Source organism: Kickxella alabastrina (genome assembly GCF_025024165.1).
Source record: "Kickxella alabastrina strain RSA 675 chromosome Unknown BX661scaffold_1, whole genome shotgun sequence".
Classification (NCBI taxonomy): Eukaryota; Fungi; Kickxellomycota; class Kickxellomycetes; order Kickxellales; family Kickxellaceae; genus Kickxella; species Kickxella alabastrina.
Window position 1 is genome coordinate 740,013 of NW_026251472.1, and position 22,369 is coordinate 762,381.

At 48.6% G+C, this 22,369-nt stretch overlaps 11 protein-coding genes across 11 annotated transcripts; 8 read left to right on the forward strand and 3 right to left on the reverse strand.

The window, feature by feature from the left end:
- Positions 1-22: 22 nt before the first annotated feature.
- BX661DRAFT_175332 (uncharacterized protein) lies at positions 23-866 on the reverse strand. The gene has a single exon (XM_051534042.1). It carries the CDS (start codon positions 859-861, stop codon positions 448-450), a length of 414 nt encoding a protein of 137 aa, XP_051395078.1. The 5' UTR covers positions 862-866; the 3' UTR covers positions 23-447.
- A 339-nt stretch (positions 867-1,205) lies between these two features.
- On the forward strand, positions 1,206-1,897 carry BX661DRAFT_175333 (putative RPA12-13.7 kd subunit of DNA-directed RNA polymerase I). The gene has a single exon (XM_051534043.1). It carries the CDS (start codon positions 1,306-1,308, stop codon positions 1,735-1,737), a length of 432 nt encoding a protein of 143 aa, XP_051395079.1. The 5' UTR covers positions 1,206-1,305; the 3' UTR covers positions 1,738-1,897.
- A 148-nt stretch (positions 1,898-2,045) lies between these two features.
- BX661DRAFT_138528 (PRELI-like family-domain-containing protein) lies at positions 2,046-2,751 on the forward strand (the record flags this gene model as incomplete). Its single annotated transcript, XM_051532729.1, has 2 exons — positions 2,046-2,080; positions 2,196-2,751. The coding sequence occupies 2 exons, from the start codon at positions 2,046-2,048 to the stop codon at positions 2,749-2,751; spliced, it is 591 nt and encodes a 196-aa protein (XP_051395080.1).
- A 317-nt stretch (positions 2,752-3,068) lies between these two features.
- On the forward strand, positions 3,069-6,683 carry BX661DRAFT_3198 (uncharacterized protein). The gene has a single exon (XM_051539067.1). It carries the CDS (start codon positions 3,386-3,388, stop codon positions 6,620-6,622), a length of 3,237 nt encoding a protein of 1,078 aa, XP_051395081.1. The 5' UTR covers positions 3,069-3,385; the 3' UTR covers positions 6,623-6,683.
- A 794-nt stretch (positions 6,684-7,477) lies between these two features.
- BX661DRAFT_3231 (uncharacterized protein) lies at positions 7,478-8,550 on the forward strand. The gene is made up of 2 exons (XM_051539069.1): positions 7,478-7,853; positions 7,963-8,550. The coding sequence occupies exons 1-2, from the start codon at positions 7,649-7,651 to the stop codon at positions 8,364-8,366; spliced, it is 609 nt and encodes a 202-aa protein (XP_051395082.1). The 5' UTR covers positions 7,478-7,648; the 3' UTR covers positions 8,367-8,550.
- A 479-nt stretch (positions 8,551-9,029) lies between these two features.
- Positions 9,030-12,312, forward strand: BX661DRAFT_3224 (uncharacterized protein). Its single transcript, XM_051539068.1, has 2 exons — positions 9,030-10,567; positions 10,634-12,312. Exons 1-2 carry the CDS (start codon positions 9,094-9,096, stop codon positions 12,277-12,279), a joined length of 3,120 nt encoding a protein of 1,039 aa, XP_051395083.1. The 5' UTR covers positions 9,030-9,093; the 3' UTR covers positions 12,280-12,312.
- A 1,448-nt stretch (positions 12,313-13,760) lies between these two features.
- On the forward strand, positions 13,761-14,822 carry BX661DRAFT_3236 (uncharacterized protein). Its single transcript, XM_051539074.1, has one exon. It carries the CDS (start codon positions 13,870-13,872, stop codon positions 14,596-14,598), a length of 729 nt encoding a protein of 242 aa, XP_051395084.1. The 5' UTR covers positions 13,761-13,869; the 3' UTR covers positions 14,599-14,822.
- Positions 14,823-16,225: 1,403 nt separating this feature from the next.
- BX661DRAFT_149667 (peptidase S24/S26A/S26B/S26C) lies at positions 16,226-16,986 on the forward strand. Its single transcript, XM_051533227.1, has 2 exons — positions 16,226-16,407; positions 16,511-16,986. The coding sequence occupies exons 1-2, from the start codon at positions 16,276-16,278 to the stop codon at positions 16,907-16,909; spliced, it is 531 nt and encodes a 176-aa protein (XP_051395085.1). The 5' UTR covers positions 16,226-16,275; the 3' UTR covers positions 16,910-16,986.
- A 207-nt stretch (positions 16,987-17,193) lies between these two features.
- On the forward strand, positions 17,194-17,761 carry BX661DRAFT_3246 (uncharacterized protein). The gene has a single exon (XM_051539076.1). It carries the CDS (start codon positions 17,280-17,282, stop codon positions 17,688-17,690), a length of 411 nt encoding a protein of 136 aa, XP_051395086.1. The 5' UTR covers positions 17,194-17,279; the 3' UTR covers positions 17,691-17,761.
- Positions 17,762-17,832: 71 nt separating this feature from the next.
- On the reverse strand, positions 17,833-19,044 carry BX661DRAFT_167920 (uncharacterized protein; the record flags this gene model as incomplete). The annotated part of the gene is made up of 1 exon (XM_051533377.1): positions 17,833-19,044. The coding sequence occupies one exon, from the start codon at positions 19,042-19,044 to the stop codon at positions 17,833-17,835; it is 1,212 nt and encodes a 403-aa protein (XP_051395087.1).
- Positions 19,045-19,530: 486 nt separating this feature from the next.
- Positions 19,531-22,164, reverse strand: BX661DRAFT_175347 (phosphoribosyltransferase-like protein). Its single transcript, XM_051534044.1, has 3 exons — positions 21,906-22,164; positions 21,516-21,645; positions 19,531-21,012 (listed from the first exon to the last, which is right to left on the reverse strand). Exons 1-3 carry the CDS (start codon positions 21,999-22,001, stop codon positions 19,712-19,714), a joined length of 1,527 nt encoding a protein of 508 aa, XP_051395088.1. The 5' UTR covers positions 22,002-22,164; the 3' UTR covers positions 19,531-19,711.
- Between the last annotated feature and the right edge of the window lie 205 nt (positions 22,165-22,369).

Here is a 22,369-nt window from a genome sequence, read left to right on the forward strand (position 1 = left end):
CCTGAAAATTAGGATCAGCGGAGAGCTTGAGCTTGAATGGATAATTTTGTTCAGGCTGTATTACAGAAACAAATAGCTGTCACTGGGGTCTTGACTATGAGCTTGGTTCTTTTGACTCTGCGCGTATCCTTTTTTGTTGTTGAATAGGATCTTGGCTGGACTTGGATAATGCTGACGAGTACTATGCCACAGCAACGCCTTCCAATTCGTCGACGCACTGCTTGGCCGTGAAGCTGCTCGGCTTTTCCTTGTTATTGTTGCGGTCAATTGACATACCATCGGCATACCAGGTATGCAGGCATACCTTGGTGCACCGCAGCAGGCTGTGGCAAAAGGATCTTTCTTAATGATTTTGCTGGCAAGCTCAATTGGCCCACATCCGAGACTGAAAGTTGCTGCTACCACTGCTGTCTGCCCGACGCGTTGTTTTTATCTTGCTGCCGGATCCTATGCTGTATCCTTGTCCTTTGGCCATCGATACTTGGCTCTGTAAGTCTCGATGATGTTGGCTGACAGGGAACCAACAGGCTGCGGTGCATCAGTTTCAGTGCCGCCGTCCGTGCGCTTGGGATTGGGCCTGCAGTTGGACTTGCCGATTTTGTGCGGATCAGGCATCCAATAATGTTTCTCTAACTCGAAATGGCATGCCATGCAGAACTTGTGTGTCCAGAACTCGTCGATTAGGAGCACTTTGAAGCCGTGTCGCAGCATCTCGCGCCTGCCAGGGTCGATGAAAACAGCACAATCGATCCAGCTGAGGATGCCGTCACACATCAGATCGTCGATGTAAGGGAACCGACTGTCCCACTTCTTCCGCTTTTGTTTTTTGTCTTTTTTCGACATCAACAGCCGTCCCAGCATCAGCACCCTTCCAGATCTGCTTGCATTTTTCGGCGGCGCTTGCTTTGACAGCAGGCTGAGCGGCGGGCTAGGCGGCGGCCCAGCATTTTTTAATAGAATTTTTAGTACTTTCTTTATTTTTTGCAAATAAATTGAAATCGTAAAAAATTCCAACAAATTATGAGAAAATACTGACGTTCATCACAACCATGCATCCACAAAATCTTCGAATTTCAATGTTCTGATCCGTCCAAGGAAAATTACAGAAGCGATCAAATTATTTTGGCGATTGATCCTCGAGCCATAGAACATAGCCCAGCTAAAAAAAAGAAAAAGAAAATCATATGCTGCCTTTGTTTTATTATTTTTGTTTTGGTCGACAGCACTTTATTTTACCAGCTTTGCTAAATTTCACAATAAACACCCACATTCAAATCACTTATTTTTATTTTTATATCTAACACAATGTCTACAAGTAAGGGTGGGGCAAATGCCAAGCAGACGCAGCACGCAGGCGGTGACCAGCGGCGGACACACTTTGGGTCACTCATTTTCTGCCCGACCTGCGGAAACCTCCTGGACAGTCCCGGTGACCAAGACCACATTGTGTGCCACGCATGCGGCGACGTGCAGGAGGGCGCTCAGTTTGAAGAAAACGAGACGACCTCTCGGTCTCACGACAACGCGTTCCCATCGCGGCTGAAGAACAACAGGTCATTGGTGCACGGCATCGGCGAGTCTTCGGAGCGCGTCAATGCACGTGTGGAGGAGCAATGCCCGCAGTGCGATAGCAACGAGATGACATTCTACACTATGCAGATGCGGTCGGCTGATGAGGGCCAGACGGTGTTTTACTCTTGCGTCAAGTGCGGACATGGTTTCTCAATCAAGAATTAGAGCAAGGGTGGGTGGTTTCTTTGTCTGGTGAGGAGTTTTCGTGATTTTTGTAGCTGGTACTAAGATTAAATCAAAAATAAATTAGCGTAATGCTGTGTGATGCGATTGGGGGTGGAAATTTGGGTGGGCGGCATTGAAAAGGAAAAAAATTGCACGCAGGCCACTGAGATCATTTTTTTTATCTTTTTCCTGACGCTTTCTTTATTTTTCAGCCTTTTTTTGCTGCTGCCCTTCTTTTTTATACAATTTCACAACTCAATCTTAATTCATTGACCCAAAACACACCAAAATAGAAACAAGAGTCGGCGATGGTCAAATTTTACCAGCAAAAGTATTCATACGAGTAAGTAGCCACGCGCCCTCCGTTGAACGAAGCGACACAAAAAACGAAACCCGATTTTTCTTTCCCAGCACCCTTTACTCAAAAATTGCCATTATCCAACGTGCGCATTGTGTAGATATTCCTGGAATACCGTGTCGTTTGCGTTTCTCAACCGGTATCCGAACCCCTTTGCCACGCACGTCCTCACAGTGGACACGCTCGACCACCGGCTGGATGCACAAACAGGTGAGCTGCACATTACCCGGCTCCTCCGCAAAACCAACTCAGTGCCGCGCTGGGCGCGCAGCATAATGCGCGGAAACGACGCTTACATTCTAGAAGAGGTGACCATCGACGCGCAGAGCGGCAAGCTTGTATCCAAGACGCGCAACATCACGCACACACGGCTGATGAAGGTCGAGGAGACACAGACTTTGCTTGCTGACAACTCGGGACACACGATGTGCAAGAACGAAACCAGCATTGTGTCGAATATCGGATATGGGCTGAACTCGAGGATCGAGAATTTTAGCCTGTCTCGGTTCACAGATAATCTAGTCAAGAGCCGCAAGGGCATGCATTACGTTCTCGATTTGGCGCAGCGGAAGGGGCTGTTTGGACAGCGGATGCGGCTAGATCAGACCGGCGCGCCTTTGTCGGCATCGTCATCCGGAACCACCCTTGTGGATTGATGCTGGCAGAATGAGAAAGAGCGAGTACAACTGTCGCCGAAAAGTAAAAAAGAAACATTTCCTTTTATCCCCTGTATTCTAAAAAAGACCGCTGCTTTCCAACGATCGCAAGCAGCGAAATTGATAATTTTTTTTCCATAAAACACGCCAATTATTAACACTTGTTGCACTTGAACATGTATAATGGATGAAATGGGCCACATCAAGCTCAGCAATGCACGTGCGTGTGTGGCTCGGACGCGCTTTAAATTGTTTTTTTGGGTGTCGATCCGCACAAAACAATCGGAAGCAGAGCCAAAAGAATCATTTTTCTGCTGCTCAAAATCACAATGCGTGAGGAAAATGACGCGTTCCGGTGGCCGACCCTTTTGTTTTTTCCTCTCTTGTTCCAAAGCTCGGCGCGTTTGCAACAGCGGCAACTTTTCCACATTAGTGTACAATTTTATTCAATTTCTGCCACTTTTATTTCTATTTAAAACAAAAAACATTTCTGTCGCAGCGGAGAGTACAAACAAACAAACAAAAAACGCGAGAGCGCGAAAACGGAACGGTACTTTTTTATTTTATTTTTTTCATTCCAAAAAAATCCCCCCCCACGCGGAGCTGGCAGGCCCAAAAAAATAAAAAAAAATTGATGAACCAACCGAACACATCGCACGAAAACCCAGAGAGCCAAGACGCATACAAACGACCAGGCCATCAGAACCCCACTTCAGCCGATAAAAATAAAAACACCACATTTGCTTCTAATAAACCCTTCAGCACCAAATACCACCTATTTTCGAATCGAACCTCCGTTAACATTGCCACAGCGTTTGCGCGAGCCAACCTCACGTCGGATACGATAAATAGTCGACCAGCACATTTGCGGGAAACGCCCCTTTCACCTTCGCAAATTCCCATAATGACATCGCAAAGAATCAGAGAGGACGGATTTATCCTCAATGACCCGAGGAAGAACAGACTGGCGGGACAGGGGCATGTTACCGGGTCGTATGGCAGTGGCGTGAACCAGGACGGGGATTATATGAACCGGGCGGGGGAGTTGTTTGACGAAGACCCGTGGTCGAAAAAAGATGAGCGGCAGGAGCAAAAATACCGCCCTACTTGGATGCAAAGGATACAGGATGACCCCTCGAATTTATTCTTGCCCGGTGACGCAAAGGACCCGCCCTCCATAGCCCTGGGCCGAGCGAGCCAGGCGGGCCACGGCGCACCATCACAGTACGAGCGCCAGGAAGACAGACATGTCGATCCAATGTTGCGGTTTGACCGCGAGACAGATAACAGAGCGCACGATCTCGTGCAAGCGCGGATGGCACGAGACAACAATGGCCGCGGAGCCGCCTCGTCTACGTATGTTTACGACGGCATTACAGGCAGTACAGCAGCAAACAGGCGTGTCGGCAGTGTTGCTGGCTCCGTCCACGATGGGCCAGAGGACCAGCACAGACGGACGGGGTTGCACAACAACATGGACAGGGCTTTTGGTAACACAGGCGGCGGCTCGATCTACGGCGACATGGTCAATGGCAGCGGGCGGACTCAAGTGCCGAAAACTTCAAACTACGGCAACATTAGTAGCAGGCTTGCAGAGCATTCGGACGCGCGCGGACCGCCGTTTGCCAAGAGCTACAGTATGGGTCAGCCACAAGCCAATACCTCGGGCGACATGTACAACGACATCACACACACACTCCATAGCAAGCGTCCTGTCACAGCCATTGGGCCCGGCAATAACATGAACACGGGGTTCGAAGATAGTTACAACAACCAACACGACAGCAACCACTACAGCAACCAACTCGGAACAAGGCTGCACTTTGCCCCGCCGCCGCGCCCTGTGTCGCTAATGGGGCGGAACGCAACGCCGGGGAACCGCGACTATGGGGGCGGCCTGGTTAGGAATGTTGTGCAGACACCGTACACCGTGCGCATCAAAGGGCCGGGCGCTTTCCCAGCAACAGCGCAGCGGTTCTCGCAGCGCAAGGCTTCGGACAGCCGCAACGCCGACGACAACGTGCTATCACCCACGGTTGCACGGCCAGGCGTGCAGGCAGGCGATATGCTGGCGTCGCACAGGTACCTCAATCACGGCGCTACGCACAGCGGGTGGGGTATGTATGGCGCTTCAGTGCGCGGAGACAACGATGGGGGGGCTACAGAGAGGTCATTCAACGGCAGCATGATTAGCAACTCGACAGACGCGGCGACAGTGATTGGCGACAACCCAACGCTGCTTCGGCGGCTGTTACGCAACATTGCGGCCAGCTGGACGGGCACGCTAGCCGAGCGGCTGTCGTTTGTTTTATTAATGCTGTATTTCCTTGTCAAGGAGTCAGTCGCCATCTCCTTGCGCTTTGTGCTGCACTTGATTGTCTCGTCAGTGCGCGGCTCGGCGCGCTCGTTGGCTGCGCTTATTGTTGTTTCGCTAGCCGCAGCGCTTGCCACGCAGTACACGCGGCCGTTCACTACAGGCCTGGGCTCTGTCTTAGGCCCAGCGTTTGGCTTGATTTTTGGCAGCAGCAGCAGCTCTAGGACGTCTGCCACAAAACCGATCGCGCCCATGTCGTCCGAGGATATTGCGCGGCTGGGCGGTGCCGGGTCTGCCGTGGTCGACCGGTTGCAGCAGGTCGAGAAGACACTGCAGCAGCTGTACATCCTCGTTGACGAGCTCAAAGCGCACCAGGCTGAGGACACTGCCGACGCGCGCGACGCGCTTGAGCGCCTGCAAGCCGAGCGCCGCACGCTTCTCGAGAGCATCCGCGGCGACAAGCAGCGCGTCGACGCTCTGGAGCGCGACCACGCGTCCATCAAGCGCGACGTGGCACGGGCCAGCGCGGTTGCAGCCAGTACGCACGACGTGCAGGCGCTCCGCCGCCAGGTCGACAAGCTGGCCAGCGCAGCCAAGGCAGCAAAGTCAGAGAGCGGTGGTCTTTTTGGATCGCGCGGGTTGTCTGCCTCCGCTGTGCGCAAGGTTGTCGACGAGGCTATTCGCGCGCACGAGGCTGAAATGCGCGCAATGATGGCGCCTTCATGGCTGGAATCCGACGGCGACGCGGCCTACGCCAACGTCGCGCGCATGATTGACTCTGCGCTGTCGCGCTTCGCCAGCGATCGGCTGGCGAAGACTGACTTTGCGCTGATGTCTGCCGGCGCGCGCATCATACCTGGCCTGACGTCGCCAACTTTTGAGCCGCGCGTGCGTGGGCTTGTCCGGAACCTGTTCCGGGTATTCGGATCCACCTCGTCCCTGCCGCCAGCAACCGTGTTGGACCCATCTACGCACATCGGCGAGTGCTGGCCGATGCGCGGCAGCTCCGGCCAGGTTGCTGTGCACTTGGCTGCGCCTATCGACATCACCGAATTTGCGCTCGAGCATGTGCCCAAGGCCATGGCCATTGATTGGCGCTCGGCCCCGCGCAGCGTTGAGGTGTGGGGATACGTTTTGCAGACAAACGCTAGTGGGTCGTCCTCTGCGTCTGCGTCTGCGTCTGCGTTTGAATCTGCGTCTACCCCGGCTTTTGCCGACTCTGCGTCTTTTGACCAGCGCTTAGACAATAGAGAGCCGGCTCCAGTGACATCTGCAGAGCCTGCCTCACATGCCATTGTGAACCCGCCTTTTGCCGCTTCTGGCTTGGCCTCGGGCGCTGCTCTCGGGAAGCTGACGCTGCTGGCCACATACGAGTACACGCCCTCCGACGCCGAGCCCGTGCAGATTATCCCCACGTTGCCACAAGCCGAGGGCCGCCATTCAGACGGCACAATACGCGCCCGCACAGTTATTCTCAAGATCAATTCGAACTGGGGTCATCCTGATCACACCTGCATCTACCGGTTCCGCGTTCACGGCTTCCAGCCCTTTTTGTAGTTGAGTATGGCGTTGTGCTTGCTTTTTCATTCATTTCAATTTATTATCCTTGAAAACATCATTATGCATAAAAAGGCATGGTACATAATATATCTGCTGGCACTTACCGTGTTGTGTTGACATACTGCATTTTAATTTGTACATCATTATATGTCTTGTCCAGCCAAAAATAATTTTTCTACTTCGGGTGCACACGGCAGCCATACTTTACCCATGCACATATGCGATCCCTGAAACACGCAGTATAGCGTTAGAAACGCAACAATGGTCTCCCTCTTTTACCGATACATTAATTGTGTTATCTGTAAATCCGAACAATACAATTTGTGGCGAATCATTCGACGCAGATACATGGTGTTAAAGGTTTTTCTATAAAAAAAATAGGTGCAAATATCACAATCTGTACTCTTCAACCGACTATTCTCTTTCTTGCATGCCCATTGTGCATATATGTGCTTCTTCGACGACTGACAAAAAGTTGAAATCCTGGAAAAGGGGGCGTCAAAAAATGGCGCGCTAAAGCATTAGAGTAGAATACAAACAGGAATCAGTATAAATCAAAATTAAATTGACTGGGTGAAGAATAGAAGTGCAACTTTATATTTCAAATAATTGCTTTTTCTCTTAGCTCCTCCAAACTGTTTTGACTTTGTGTAGACATCAGAATAAACGTAATTACTTTTATTATATACGAATTTAATAAATTATAGGCTTACATCTCCTACCCTATGTTAGTCACGCTGCTGCTTTAATTTATATTCTTCAGCGTTTCCTTTACTTTGTTCTTTTTGTCTTTTCCACCTCTGCAAAGTCATTGCATTATAATTTGCCCACTTTTTCTGGTCTGCCGTTGCCCCCTTTCAAGCGCATACATCATCGCACAGAAAGATTCGTTTAATTTAAATACGCATCTTTATTCTCTTTCTTTTTTATTTTAGTTTTCCCCTCACATTGATCACTAATTTTTTTTTCAACTTTAAGTCCAACCTTACTCAACCACGCTTTGGTTTTTTATTAATATTAGCCATGTCCGACAATTACTTTTTGGAGCAACAGACGGAATACGAGGGTGGCGCTGGATGCAAGTCGTACCCGGTGCATGTATACAAGCACAAGGCAACAGAGTTCCGGGTTGTTGTGTGCCAGGTGCCGGGCCTGCTGTGCGGCTTATCCGTGTGCATACCCACTCTTTGTTCGGACCACCGGGGTTCCCCGCACACTCTCGAGCACTGTAAGTTTTGCGACAATAAAAGTACAACTATAATGTGTGTATAAGAAATATTTCCAATTAAATAAATGTTTTAACTACATGTATGGTTTTGTATCATCACATGTTGTAGTGGTGTTTTGTGGCTCCGAGAAATACCCGTATCGCGGATACATTGATTTAATGGCCTCTCACAACCTTGGTCAGCCCATGAATGCGGCGACATATAGAGACATGACAACGTACAAGTTTGTTGGCCTTTGTCAAGAAGGCGCCGCCAATGTTCTTCCTGTCGCACTTGACCACATTATGCACCCGATTATTCATGACAACCACTTTGCCACTGAGGTAAGAGGGCTACCCTGTTTGTTTTCTGAGCTTCCATCCTGCCCACATCACCATGCTTGCTGTATTGTTCTGTTGTTGCCACACATTTTTAACATTTATCTTATACATTGCATTATCGCTGCTAATTTGTGGCAGCAGGTACGCATTGGCAATATTGTTCACTGTTTGCATATAAACATCAATCAGTGATAATGTTTCTTATGAAAAACTCATTTGCCACTATGCACATTCACGCAGCTATTTCTCTTTTATACAAAACCAGCCATTCTATAGAATTGCGCAGCATGACGCGATGGCGCCTATTTTTATTTTGTGCAAAGCACCTTGGTTCATCATGTGTGGATGGATGCGCACTCGCATTATGCGTTGGCAGACGTGCAATGTCGAGTCTGTTCAAATTAAAGTTGCTTATTGGTTTTCCTTGGCCTATGGCGGCTTTATCGCGCTCACATAATTTCCAATATCTGTACAGCTTATGTTTTTTATTAGACAAGAACAGCTGGTCGTCGAGCGTGACGTGTCAGCGGGATATCTTTTTGCAATTAAATTTAGTGGAAAAATATGTAAACAGCAAAACCCTAATTTTTTTGCTTGTTTAGCAAAGCACGGGCATTTCTTATTAATTTATTTGACGACCCGTGCAAATGACTGGACAATTCACACCTTGTCCTCTTGTACATATTGCCTCCGACTTCTCCATTGTTGTCTGCTATTTGAAGCGCGAGCCATATATTGTATGTCTGCACTGCCTGTATGGCATGACTTATGTTTGTTACTTGTTCTTTGCAATATCAAATAAAATGAGTGCCGTTAATTTTTTTAAGCAATTTCATATTAAAGCAAATAATGCTTACTAATTCACTAGGTATTCCACGTCGACCAAAACGGCCGCCAACAGGGCGTGGTGCTTAGCGAAATGAGTGACTACGAGTACGATGAGGCTTCCATACGCTCACTCTCGCTGATGCAGCTGCTCTACCCGCCAGAGTCCACCTACTTTTGGAAGCACGGTGGCATGCCGCAGGTTATCGAGACTCTGACTCTGGCGGACATCAGCAAGTACCACAGCGAGTTTTACAACTACAACAATGCTACGCTCTTCCTCATAGGCGCTTACGACAAGTGTCCCGCTGCAATTTTCGAGGCGCTGGGCAAGCTGGACAACGACATTATGGCATCGCCACCATTATTAAGGCGGCCCATGCCTCCAATGCGTACTAAAATAGTTAGGTCCCGCCAAGACCTCGTGTTTGCCTCGGAGAAGACACAGACCGGAAGCATGGGCTTTGCTTGGGAGGGTCCGCCGGCTGAGGACTTGGAGACCGTTATGGCGTTGGAGATGCTTTTTGACTATTTTGAAGCTGATCCCGCATCGCCGCTGCGCAAGCGTTTCACCAACCGGGCAGTCCCCATTGCCGGCGACTTTAGGCTAGTCTTGGAGCCGTATTTTCCAACAATGATCAATCTGAGCTTTAGCAATGTTCCGTTTGCATCATATACATACCACGCAGCGGCGGCGGCGGCGGCAGCACCAAGCAAGCGCGGCAATTCTTACGCGCCAACCGAGTACCCGTCGCTCGCCGATGCATTTGGTCCGATGGACCTTTCCAAGCTGCACGACGATATCAAAGGCCTGTACGCCTCCAACTACTACCGCAAGCAGCTAATAAGCACACTGAAGTATGTAGTCACCCACTGGTTGTCCGACAACTGGGCAGATTTTCATGCATTTATGGCCAAGCGTGCAGCTATGTTGGAGGCCTCATTTGCAAAAAACAACATGGGCGACAAGCACCCGCAGGGAATTTTGCAAATGCTCTCCCGCGACGCCATCGCTTTCCGTTTTTCTCCAGGTTCCGCAGATTTGGCCCAACCAACGTTCGCGTCGCGTGGCAAGCAGTTTTCCATGCGCAAAAGCCTGCTTAACCAGAAGGATCATGTATTTTGGCAGTCTCTCGTGCAGAGATGGCTTTTGGATGGCCCGATGGTGCACAATGCAATGATCCCCGACCCAAAGTACTACATCCACGTCGAGGCTGAGCGCAACCTTTCCCAGCGCAACTACATTGAAAGCAAGACCCCCGAGGAGCTGGCTGCTATGCATAAGCGCGTAGACAAGGCAATTGCTTCGACCAAGGTATGCATCCCGCCGGAGGTCCTGGCCGCATTCCCGCCGACACCAGACATTGCCAAAGTACCCATTCCAAAGTTTTTTGGCTACAACTACCAGCTTGGCAACGACAGAGAGTTTGCGCCTTCACCATTTGGTATAGGTCGGGTGGTGATAACACCGGCCAACGAGGAGTCTAGCTTCCGGATTTCTCTCCCGCTGGCCGGACTTGCCAGCGATCTGTGGCCATATCTTCCCCTGTTTACCCAACTTCTCACAAGCAGCGTTGACCTAGTTGTCCCGCGCCTGGCAATCGAAAAAGCTAGCCAGAGTTCTTATCTGCCAGCGCTCAAGCCGTCGGAAATGTCGCAGGTGTATCTGAACAGCGAGCAGGTGGACAGATTGATGAGCCATACGTTGACCAAGTACAACGTGTTTCTTGGAGACCGCAAGCACCACAAAGCCGCCGACTATTGGCCATTCGAGGTTCTGACGCTATATGGGTCGATGCCAAGCGCCAACTTACCTGGCGCATTTAATTTGCTGGTGCTCAAGCTTTTGTTTGGTGACTTTGGCGTGAATGCCATTTTTAAAGCTGCAGACAAGGAGCACAAGTGTTTGACAAGGAAAAAAGGAACATCGGAATCGCTTCTCATCGATACATTTCAATGGATCAGGATTCCCGGATTGCTGGATGCTCGCACTATCGCATCTGCCTCTGCCAACAACACTTCCAATGTACCAAATGCCGACATCTCGCGTCCACCAACCGAGCCCCTGGGCCGCGCGCTAAACCTATATCACCAGGTGGCATTCCTATTTTCTGTGACCAATGCATTGACTGCAGCCATGAGCGGCAACAGACTGGCCACTATCCGGGCCGACCACATTTGTGATGCAATCTTGCGTATCCGCAAACATTTTGCTCACTGTGTTGCAGGGACCGGCATAATTCATATCGCCAGGCCGCAGTCAATCGAAGACACAGAAGCGCGAAAACTAACTGGCTGCCTGATCAACGACTGGGAATTTGTCTGCAAGTCGTGGCGCGAAGCCCACCAGCCTGTTGCTGTCGCCCCCAACACCCCTCCCTTTGAAATATTAACGCACTGCAGAATTACCGGCCCAATAGAATTGCCTCCGCGCAAAAGGCCACGCACAAATATACTCAGCGCTGCGCTTGTCAAAAGCACTTCTCTCGCGTATTCTATTGGTAACCGCCAGGGGTCTTGCAACTTTGTGTCTCTACCATCGTCATTGGGCATACACGTTGGCTTACCCAATCTACAAACATCATTTGTAGGCGTCCAGGTACCGCTCACAATCCAGGAGTATCCTGCAGACACATCCGTTGTGTCTGTCAAAAAGCAGCTTGAAAGTCTTCCAGCAACAGACTACTACTCGTTGTGCTTGCTTATTATAATACTCAACCGCAGCGAGGGCCTGATTAAAAATGCCATCCGAAGCCGTGGTCATGCCTACGGCGTTGGGATCCACCCAAAGTGCGAAAACGGCTTTCTAGCTGTGTATATTAGCCATGCAGTCGACCCACAAAAGTCGATAGAGGCGCTATGGGAAACCATTGAGATGCTGACAACCGAGGAAGGCTGGAATGAATCTATAACTGAGTTTCAGCTCAACTCTGCTCGATCAACTTTTATGTTCCGCTGCTATAATGGATTCCCGCAGTGTGTGGCATCGGAGGATGCGTTTGCGCTATTTTGCGGCTTTACTGGAATCGAACAGTATTTGGTTTGGGTGCGCAAGCACATCGAGAACATTTCCATTGCTGATTTGCGCCAGTCTTTCCTTAAGTGCTTCAAGCCAATAATTGTTAGAGACAAGTCTGTTTCTGCGCTGTATATTGTGGCTACACCCGCATCGTTTACTAGTCCGGCCGGGAAACTTATAAAAGGAATGAACAAAAACCCGTATAACATTTTATTCAAGACCATACAGTTTGCATCACTTGACCCAGTGGTCCATATATAAACATCGTCTTGGTTAATATTTCATATTCTAAAATAAGTATAAGTTGTATTTTTTGCATCTAAATAAACCATGCGCATGAAGAACTTATGAATTGTAGCGAGTATGACTTTACAAAACAAAAATAGCTTAATGTCCCCAATTTTCTGGTCACTTGAGATAAAGGTGGTAATGCAAAACAAACGGCGGTCGCCAAGAGGGCTTGGAGCTAATCAGATTTTGGTTTATATGTGGAGCTGAGCAGTTGCCCAAATATGTATGTAAATATTAATATTATCGAAGTCGCTAAAAACAAGCACAACCTATCAATTTGTAATTGTTTGGTACTTGCGGCATTGCCAATGATTTGTTTATAAAGCCGACGAAAGCATGCCAAAAGACGATTAATTGATTGAGCTTTTAAGCAGAATTTGCCTTTGCTCACTGTGGCAGGCACATTCTATTAAAGCACGATGGTCGCAAATCGAGCAAGTACAGCGCCATGCTGTGAATAGCTAATTCGACGCAGTTTTTGATCCAACAGTACGTTGTTACGGTTTTTGGTCTCCGTTTGTGAGGGAGAAAAGGATAACCGTCTCCAGCACCCGATCAGCAGCAGACAATGTCCCTGTGGGGGGATTTCTACTGTTTCTACCATTTCTACTGTTTTTAGCGTTTGTTTTGCCGGTCTGACAGTTCAGCTGAGCTTTTAACAATATGTTTGGTTGAGAGGCTAATCGATTATCTCGATATGCATTTTCCAATTGCTTGTTTTAACAGAACTAATTTTCAGAAATAGTGCTTGCATTTATGTCATTTGAGCGTTAGTTAATACATTGGCTATCGAGAATACATATGTCATAGATAAAAAGGGCAGAATTTGTGGATTCATATAACCTGGTGATATCTTTGCGTTACTTTTGAGCCAAAATTTAAACAGGATGGCACAATTGCCATGACTTTTGATCAGTTTTTTTAAAAAAAATTGCTTGTACTCAGAAGCAGACAAGTAAAAAGACAATGTGATGTTATGAGGAGATATGCTTTTCTACAACAATATCGCGATATCCACATCCAGATTTGCAGTTAAACCTGACAATATGCAGACACATTCAAGCGCATGCCATCTGGAGCAGTCACTTGGCAGTCACACACAGCATTTCCCAATATCGATATAAATAAAAGGATATCTATCATTTAAAATAAAAGTTGACTATGCTCGAAAAGACCAAGTCTGCTTTCTGCCTTTATGGATTCGGGTATGGCCATGCAGGCCTTGAAAACCACTGAATATAAAAGTCTAAGCCACATTTTGAGTGACATTAACTCGAAAAACAATTAGCCGATCTTTAGTGACTACCGACCAAGCGCGTCAAGCTGAAAAATGGCACTCGCTTGTAAACCTGTTTGCTCAAGTGAATTAGTTGCGCTGGAATCCAGAGAAAAAAGAATAAAAAGCGGAAAAATAAAGGCCTGCTGCTGCCAAGGTTTGTTTACATTTTCTTTTTTTCTTGACTTTTTTTTGAAATTTTATATAGTACTTGAAGAATAAGCACACATACGCACGCTCGCACACGCACATTCGTATGCTTTCGTATCATCTATGATTCAACTATGTCCTCTCAAGTTACGAGGGTTGTTACACCTCACTCACGTGCTGCCAACATGCCTGCAAAACTGGAGGATGCTCTCTCCAACCCACCCTGCCTTTCCTGCTCGCACTTGGAAATGAAATACAAGGCAGTAGACCCAATGCTTGGCAGAAAGATTATTGAGGTGATGGAGAAGGACCTCGAAATCCGCCGCATTACTGCGGAAGCCCAGAAGAGGAAGGTGGCTTTGGATGTGCGTTACAACGACTACGCCAATGCGGCATCCACAAGCCTCGAGTCAGTGAAGACTGATTTCAGCATCGCACAAGATAGGATCCATGAGCTCGAGCAGATAAGTGGAGAGCACATGGCCTTGACCGACGATGCGAAGACGAGGGTTTCTGAGTGCCAGAAGGTTTACAATGATCTTGTTGCAGCACGCTGCGAGATGGATAAGCTACGTAAGCACGCAGAGCAGGGTGAGGCCACCGCCAACAATTCCAATGCCGAAAAAGAGGCACTCTGCAAGGAGCTCAACAAAGTACACTACTGGAACCATTCCCTCTGCGAGCAGCTTGCCACAGCTGCCATCACTGCCAATTTTGTCAGCGCCAAGGAAAAGATACTCCATGAGCTGCTTGCCGCAGCTACTTCCGCCATTACCAATGGCGCCAATGCAAAAAGGAGGGGCTCTGCGAGCTGCTTGCCACAGCTACCACCTCCGTTTCCAATGGTGCCAGTGCTAAGATGAGGGAACTGTGTACACAGCTCCACGGGGCTACATCTACCACCAGCGCTGCTTTTAATGAAAGGGACGAGCTGCAAAGAAAGCTTGCCACCTCCTGGGTAGAAAAATTGGTTCATGGGGTAATTGAAAGCAACCGCAGCTTGTTCTGAGCATCTCTGGAAGCTACTTTAAAAGGCCGCTCATACTCATGCTGTTAAGCCCAATTCCGCCTACCTTTGCCATAATCTTGCAAAATCTGACAAAAATATTGACCAGCAGCAACGCACCATCTCCTCCTTCAATAAGTGGGATAAGGCAAACGCACTGGCATTCGAGTCAGTGCACTGCATCTTGAACATTGCTGATCGTCATGCTGATCAAATTGTGGATGCGCACAGCGGATGGGCTCGCGGCCACACCGAGATACTAGAGCAACTAGGCAAGGACCTACTCAAGGCCTACAAGTTGTGGATGGACGATAGGTTTGACTTGGGCCTGGGGGAGTTCAAGGAAAACATAAGCAATCTGGCCGAACTGATGGCGCCTAGGCGTGAATGTGCGGCAAAAAAGATGGCAAAGGCAAACGCAGCAATGTGCAACAATCTGGGCAGGTTATGCAACGGGCTATGGACGGGAATTAATGTTACCAACACCCGCTTGGGCCCTCCGAGTGTTAGAAGTTGGCACGCCAGCACCAGAGCCAACGTCAGAGCCAGCACCAGTGCCTACGCCAACGCCAACGCCAGCCGGCAAGACCGGAAAGGAAAGGGTAAAGAGGTGTGGTTTGATATTTATGAAAATAAAATCCAAAAAATGTATAGCTATAAAAAACAACTGCTAATAAAAATAATATGCAAACAAATGATAAAGCAAAGTTGCAAGCACACAGTGTGCTCACACATTGTCAATGTATGTGTGCAAGTATAGTTGCGATTTAAGGACACGGGCAAATGATTTAGAAACTACCTTTGGTTTGATTTTGATATGCAATTATTTTCGATCCATATCCATTTTTTTGGTAGATTTGCAATATTCAAACCGTGGTACCTCGCAATGTACCACTTTTTTAAATAAAAGTTTGTTTTATTTATAAACAGCCAAATACTGCATGCAAAATCCATCGAGCATATCTAGCACATTATGTGGCATAGTGAGCGTCTGGGGATTGCAGCAATCAGCCTTTTGCCATTTTTGGTATGTTTTAATAATGTTGGTGCATTTCCCAGCCGGTCCACATACGTCAGCAATTTTCCACCTCTCAGCAAAACATGCGCCGAGCCTCTCCAATGAATACTGCCGTATCTCGACCGGCAAACTGCAGTGGGCGAGACACCTGGTCGATTGATAACAGCGTGATGATCCTACACCTCCACATCAGCAATTAAGTATTTTAAGAGTTAATTTTATTAAGCCAACATGCCTCCCACTAAGCATGTGCAAATAAACGGTATTAAGTTTAAGCGATAAACGTATTATTGTAGTAAAATAATGCAAAACAAGATATATTCATTTGTCTAGTGAATCAGAATATTCAAGTTACTTGCAACAATTTTTCAGCCAACCCATATTTTTACTTTCACTCTAGTTTGAAAAGGTTATGCATCGGTCTCACTCTGCCAATACATCATATTGTTTCCTATCGTAAAATTGACAAGTATTTCTACAAATTCATCCTTAGCTTTTTTGCATATACAATACAAAATGACATTTAGGCGTCTATTTTCTACAGCTGGTCGATTTGCGTATACGATATCCAAAGGAGCCGTGATGTATGCCATTCCAATTGCATGCACCTGCCACACCGCCTTCCATTATATCGGCGAGATTTCTCCAGTAAGTAAAGAAACATTTACGCACCGCTATCCTCTTAAATTCAACCTAATAGGTAATCAGAAAATTCAAACTAATTATTCAATAATATAATTCAATAATATAGTCATATGGGCCATCAATGTTGCCAACCTTAAACGTGAACGGCGACAACCTGATAGTATCGCGGTTGGGAAACTGGCGGAACAAACTGAGAACAGGCGACGTCATTGTATACATATCGCCGACTGATCCGCACCGACGTGCAGTCAAACGCATTTTGGGGATGTCTGGAGATACAGTATGCGTTGATCCGACAAAAGACGAGCTCGAATACGTACAGGTGCCCAAAGGCTACGTGTGGGTGCAGGGAGATAATCACTCGTGCTCTACGGATTCGCGCACGTACGGGCCGATTCCACTGGCATTGTTGTGTGGCCGGGTGATGGGTTGCGCGTGGCCGGAACCGCGTTTGATCAGAAACACAATGGAGGTTGTTCCGGGGCAGTTTAACAAGCAGGTTTAGGGCAGAAGTTATTATCTGGGTGTTTTTTATAAATATGTTTGTGTGAATGCTTGCAGTTTATCAAATATGAAATGTGCAAAGAAAGAAAAAGAGATATTGATTGCATTTGATACCAGTTGCTGCTGTCGTTTACACTTTGATCTGAAATTCATTATAATAAAAAACATATGCTTAAACCTTTAGTAAAAATATTTTGAGAAAACTCTTGTAGTGGCGAGTGGGATATAAATAACGCCAAGGGTCGTCGAGTGAACAAAATATTTTGAACATTTGTACTTCTCTACTTTGCTTTTTTATCCTTCTATTTAATATTTATAATATTTTCACACTTCAATTGCGCGCTAGTACTGAAAGAACCCCTCCCCCCATCATGCTGTTCAATATGCCACAGACAATCTTTGCACTCCTGGCTCTAGCCATTATTACAGCGCCAGTGGCTCTCGTTAGTGCCCAGCTCACTATCACCACGACTCTCCCCTCAGCCCTTGTGCCTATAATAACGCCCATCAAGTTCAGCCCGGTTATTGCTACGCCCACCCCGACAACCCAGACTACGACTGAAACCCTGGAGAACACTGTCATGAAGACGACCACGAGCCACAACACGCTGACGTCGCTGCCCAACACGAGCTCGAGCACTAAGACAAAGTCCAATGATCATAATACTTTGACGTCACTCACCAGCACTAGCTCCTCGGCTACTGGTCCCGCAATTAAATTGCAGTATGTGGCTATTCTCGTCGCTCTTGTGAGCTGCGCTTCTGCGGTGGCTATTTTTTAGGAAGAAGATTTGAGCAGAGCATCTGCGCAGAAAAAAACTGCACTTTTTAATTCAATTTTATTTTACTTTAAATAAGACGGGTATTGATTTAAATGTGATTAATACCCGGGTATAAATTTTTCTTTTAAAAATAAAAATTCGGTTACGAGGATGTCACCGCAAGTGCTGGTTTCAAAGTTGCACCGGTCTTGATCTGGCGGCGCGCCTCATCAATAGTGATAGCGGGCTCGCCGTATTTCGACTCAGCGCAATTTTGATGATACTTTTTCCCACGAGTCAACACGCACTGGTTCTTAATAATACCGCCACACTCAGTGCAAAGCAGGCCATTCTGAATATACCAATGCCACTCGCACAGGGGCTGGCTATCATGCTCATAACACACGTCGCCAATAAATGGAGACTGGCAAATAGAGCACACGAAGCAGTCCGAATGATACGTGCGGCCCAAAGCCACCGCCATCTCGCCAGAAGTGATCTGCACGCTACAAGCGTGACAAGAAGGTGAGAATCTCTGCAAGTAGTCGCGTTGGCAGTAGAACTTGTCACTGCCCAGCGGGTCTTGCAGGTACCCGCCGAGGGCATACAGCGGAATACTACAGTCCTCGCAGGCAAAATGCGTCACGTGGAACCGCTTCCCTAATACATTAACGTACTCGTCGCCGAGCGCCGTATGGCAGGTATCGCATTGGTGCACAGCAGGCTCAAAGTACCCCTGCGCCTCCTCGTCATTAGCCACGGCTTTGAGTGACAGCGTATCGTCCTGTAGCGTCCCCGGGGCGCTACGCGTAGCGCCGATCCCCACCGTGGGCGTTCCCATGGCGACATTTAGACTGCTGTTTGTGTCGCCGTCGGCAGCCTGGCTCAAGATATTCTCGCAGCTCGTGCAGCAGTATCCAATCTCGCTATTGAGCGTCGCCTTGGTGGCCATATCCAAGCCCTCATCCAGAGACATACCGCAATACGCACAGACCAAACTCGACATTGACGTCTCTGTGCCCAAGAGACCCGGGCCCATGGTTGCGCGCTTCCTCCTGTCCTTCAACTTCAAATCATCCGAGCTATCGCGGGCCAAAGATGAGGTGGGAAATACCCCAGGTACGGATGATAGCCGCCGGCGGTGCTGGAACTGTTCGTCGGTGAGCCGCGATAGGTGGCCTGTGGACGCAATGCGCGGTCTTTCTGTCATTTGAGATTGCTTTTTGAGTGATTCCAGTTGGCCTGTTAGCTTGCACACTATGGCTTCGATGGCTTCGCGGTCTCCTGTGCGCAGGGCGTCGGCCAGTGGCTGGCCATCCTCGAGACACTCTGCAAACTGCTGCTGGGCGTGTGTCAGTGCTTGGTCCGTCGACATTTTATAATTACAATTACAAGGTGTTTTGTATACGAGTGCGAAAGTAGGTGGGTGTTTTCCTGTGCGGTGAGGTTGGAATAAAGAAATGGCGGGTTTAAAGGTATATAAGGAAGTAGGAAATATTAAGGTGAATTTGCATCGATGGCGAAAAAAAGAAAGCTGTAAAAACGAGTAAAGAGTGTTGAGGATACGACAAACAAAGCGTTGTTCGAGAACGAAAAAAAAGAAAAGAAAAGAAAAAAGAAGAGAAAAAAGGGCTTTAAAGAGGGTGGTCTTCTACGTTTGCGCAAAGATCGAGAGTCTGGCTCCTGATTGCTCGCTAATTCGTGGAGAGAAAAGAGTGGGAAAAAAATGTAAACACAAACAATGGTGATTCCATTGAACTGCTGATGCCGCATATGAACAGCACATGTGCACAATTGCATGTCTAAAGTTGCCGAAACGAACATGTGTATACATGCGCGCATGTATGTCTTACTTATATGCCGCGCTCAATTGGCTGGGGGAGATTTATAGGCATTGTTTTGGCTAAGACAAAGTGAAAAATATATGCCAAAAATTCTAAAGCTATCGCTGGGTCGCACAGCGCTCAGTCAAAGTCTAGATCCTGGTTGCAGTTCTTAGTCTCAGCAGTCTAAGAAAGCAAGGCAGAACTAAAGCCGGGCTTTTACTGGTAGTTGTGCAGGCCAATGACCTCGCCGTCACCGCCGTCCTTCTTCTTGGCGTCGTCCGAGCGGCGGTTCTCCAGCTTCTGCAGGTACTCTTCCGACACGTTGCCCGCGACATACTTGCCGTCAAAGACCGAGGTGTCAAAGCTGGTGATCTTGGGGTTGAACTTCCTGCACGAGTCAATGAGGTCGGACAGGTCCTGGAAGAACACGTAGTCGGCGCCAATGGCGGCAGCAACATCGCTGTCGCTGTGGCCAGCAGCCACGAGCTCCTTCATCGAGGGCATGTCGATGCCGTAGACGTTGGGGAAGCGGATGGCGGGGGCGGCCGATGCAAAGTAGACCTTCTTGGCGCCGACGTCGCGCGCCATCTGGATAATCTCCTGCGACGTGGTGCCGCGCACAATCGAGTCGTCGACCAGCAGCACATTGAGGTCCTTGAACTCCGTAGGCATGGCGTTAAGCTTGCGGCGCACGTTCTTGCGGCGCATCTCCTGGCCCGGCATGATGAACGTGCGGCCAATATACCTGTTCTTGTTGAAGCCCTCGCGGTACGGCAGCCCCAGCTCGTGCGACAGCTGCAGCGCGGCCGCACGGCTCGTGTCGGGTACTGGGATGACAACGTCAATGTCCATGGCATCGCCCATCACCTGCCGCACCTTGCGCGCCAGCTTGACGCCCATGTCCAACCGCGCGTTGTACACCGGAATGCCATCAATGGTCGAGTCGGGCCGCGCAAAGTACACGTACTCGAAAATGCACGGTGTGATCTTCTCCTCGACCACCAGCCGCCGCCGCGTCACGGCGTACTTGGACACAATGACGACCTCTCCGGGCTGCACGTCATCGATGTCCGTAAAGTCCAGCGCGTCCAAGACCACGCTCTCCGACGCAAACATGTAGTCGTAGCCGTCGGCCGTCAGCGACTTGCGCCGCCCAAATACCAGTGGCCGGATCCCGTGCGGGTCGCGGAACCCAATGATGCCGAATCCCGCCAGCATCGCTGTCGCCGCGTACGCGCCCTGGCACTCGCTGAACAGGCTCTGGATTGCCGTGAAAATATCCTGCTCGTTGATGCGGAATTTGCCTGTCTTCTGCAGATTGTTTGCAAAAATGTTCAGCAGCAGCTCGCTGTCCGAGTCCGTGTTGATGTGCCGGTGCGCATCGTAGTCGAGGAAATGCCGCAGCTCGCTGTCGTTTGTCAGGTTGCCGTTGTGCCCCATGACGATGCCGTAGGGGCTGTTGACGTAGAACGGCTGCGCCTCCGAGTCGGCCGGCGTTCCGGCGGTCGGGTAGCGCACTAGAAGCTCACACAGAGGGAAAGAGGGTGAAAACAAGGAAGGGGCGGATGAGCTGCAGAGTGAGCGTGTTAGCAAGTTTGAGTGGAGTGATGTTTGTCTAATCCAACAGATCAAGCAATCAGTATATGCGCGCATCAAAAGTAAAATAAAGAAGTAATCGTGTGCGTGGAGTTATTGGCCCAGCCGATCTCTTCTCTCTCTCCATCTCCTTTCTCTTTCTGTCCTGGCCCAGCAACGACCTTTCCCCAACAAAGTTCAAATTTGGATCTGCAGATAGCATCGGTCGGGAACGGGGTGGCACTTGCCAAAAAAGACAGAAATAAAAAAGACAGATAGCCCGCAATGGAGAAAAAAGTCTCAATCACAGCACGCAACAGTCATTCTGGAGTCAGGAATATGCCGTGTTATCATGGAGCGGATATGGCAAAAAGGTACCACACGCGATCCCCCATTTTCAAGCAAGAAATACACAGTTCGAAATCACATTAGTTAGCCAGCTTACCGTGTGCCACGCCCATGTTTCCGGTGAGTGCCATCAAGCGCTGGGGAGTGAAGACGTCGCGCACCATCCCGTTGCCCTTGCACTGGAACAGCCGACCCTTGCTACCACAGGTGACAATGCCCGCAGCATCCTACATAAACAAAATGAGATGAAAAGTGAACGGATCGATACACTTGTGCGCGTTCATATTAGCAAATCTGGTTTCCGCGTTTTTTTCCGCCGTGCCACTCAGTATCATGAGGAGAAAGAAAGATCGGGGGGGGGGGGGGGGGGAGATATGTCTGCCTGCCCGCCACGCATCAAAGACAACAATGGTTTTGTGTGGCTGCGAGAAGACAAACGCCCAGCAAAACGCCCCCATACGATAGATCAGAAACATCCGGTACTTGCCTGACCGCGGTGCTGCAAAAGACCCAGGCTCTCGAGCAACTCACTCACTGCCGCCTGCGACTGGTCTGCCAAAATCAACGCTGAAATGCCACACATTATATAGATGTTGTTTTTTTAGAACGCTGTTATTGCTGTGTTAGTGAATATTAAAATTGTGAGTATTGGGGAGGAAAACAAGAGATGGGAAAGAAGCAAACGGACCAAAACAATACTGCTGACCCGAAAAAGGCAAACGGGAAAAGAAAAGGGCAAAAAAAGCTGTGCACTTTGGAAGACGAAATGCGCCTTCCTAAAACCAAATATCCCTTTTGTGCTTATAGAATCGAAGCATTTGTGTGTTCTCGTGCATTTGAAAAGGTGCATGCGGCGTGTGGTTGGCTGGCTGACTGGCTGGCTGGCTAGGTCTTTTTGTGCCTTTATCGCTGGGATACTAATCCTGTCTGCAGGATAAAATCAACGAGCAA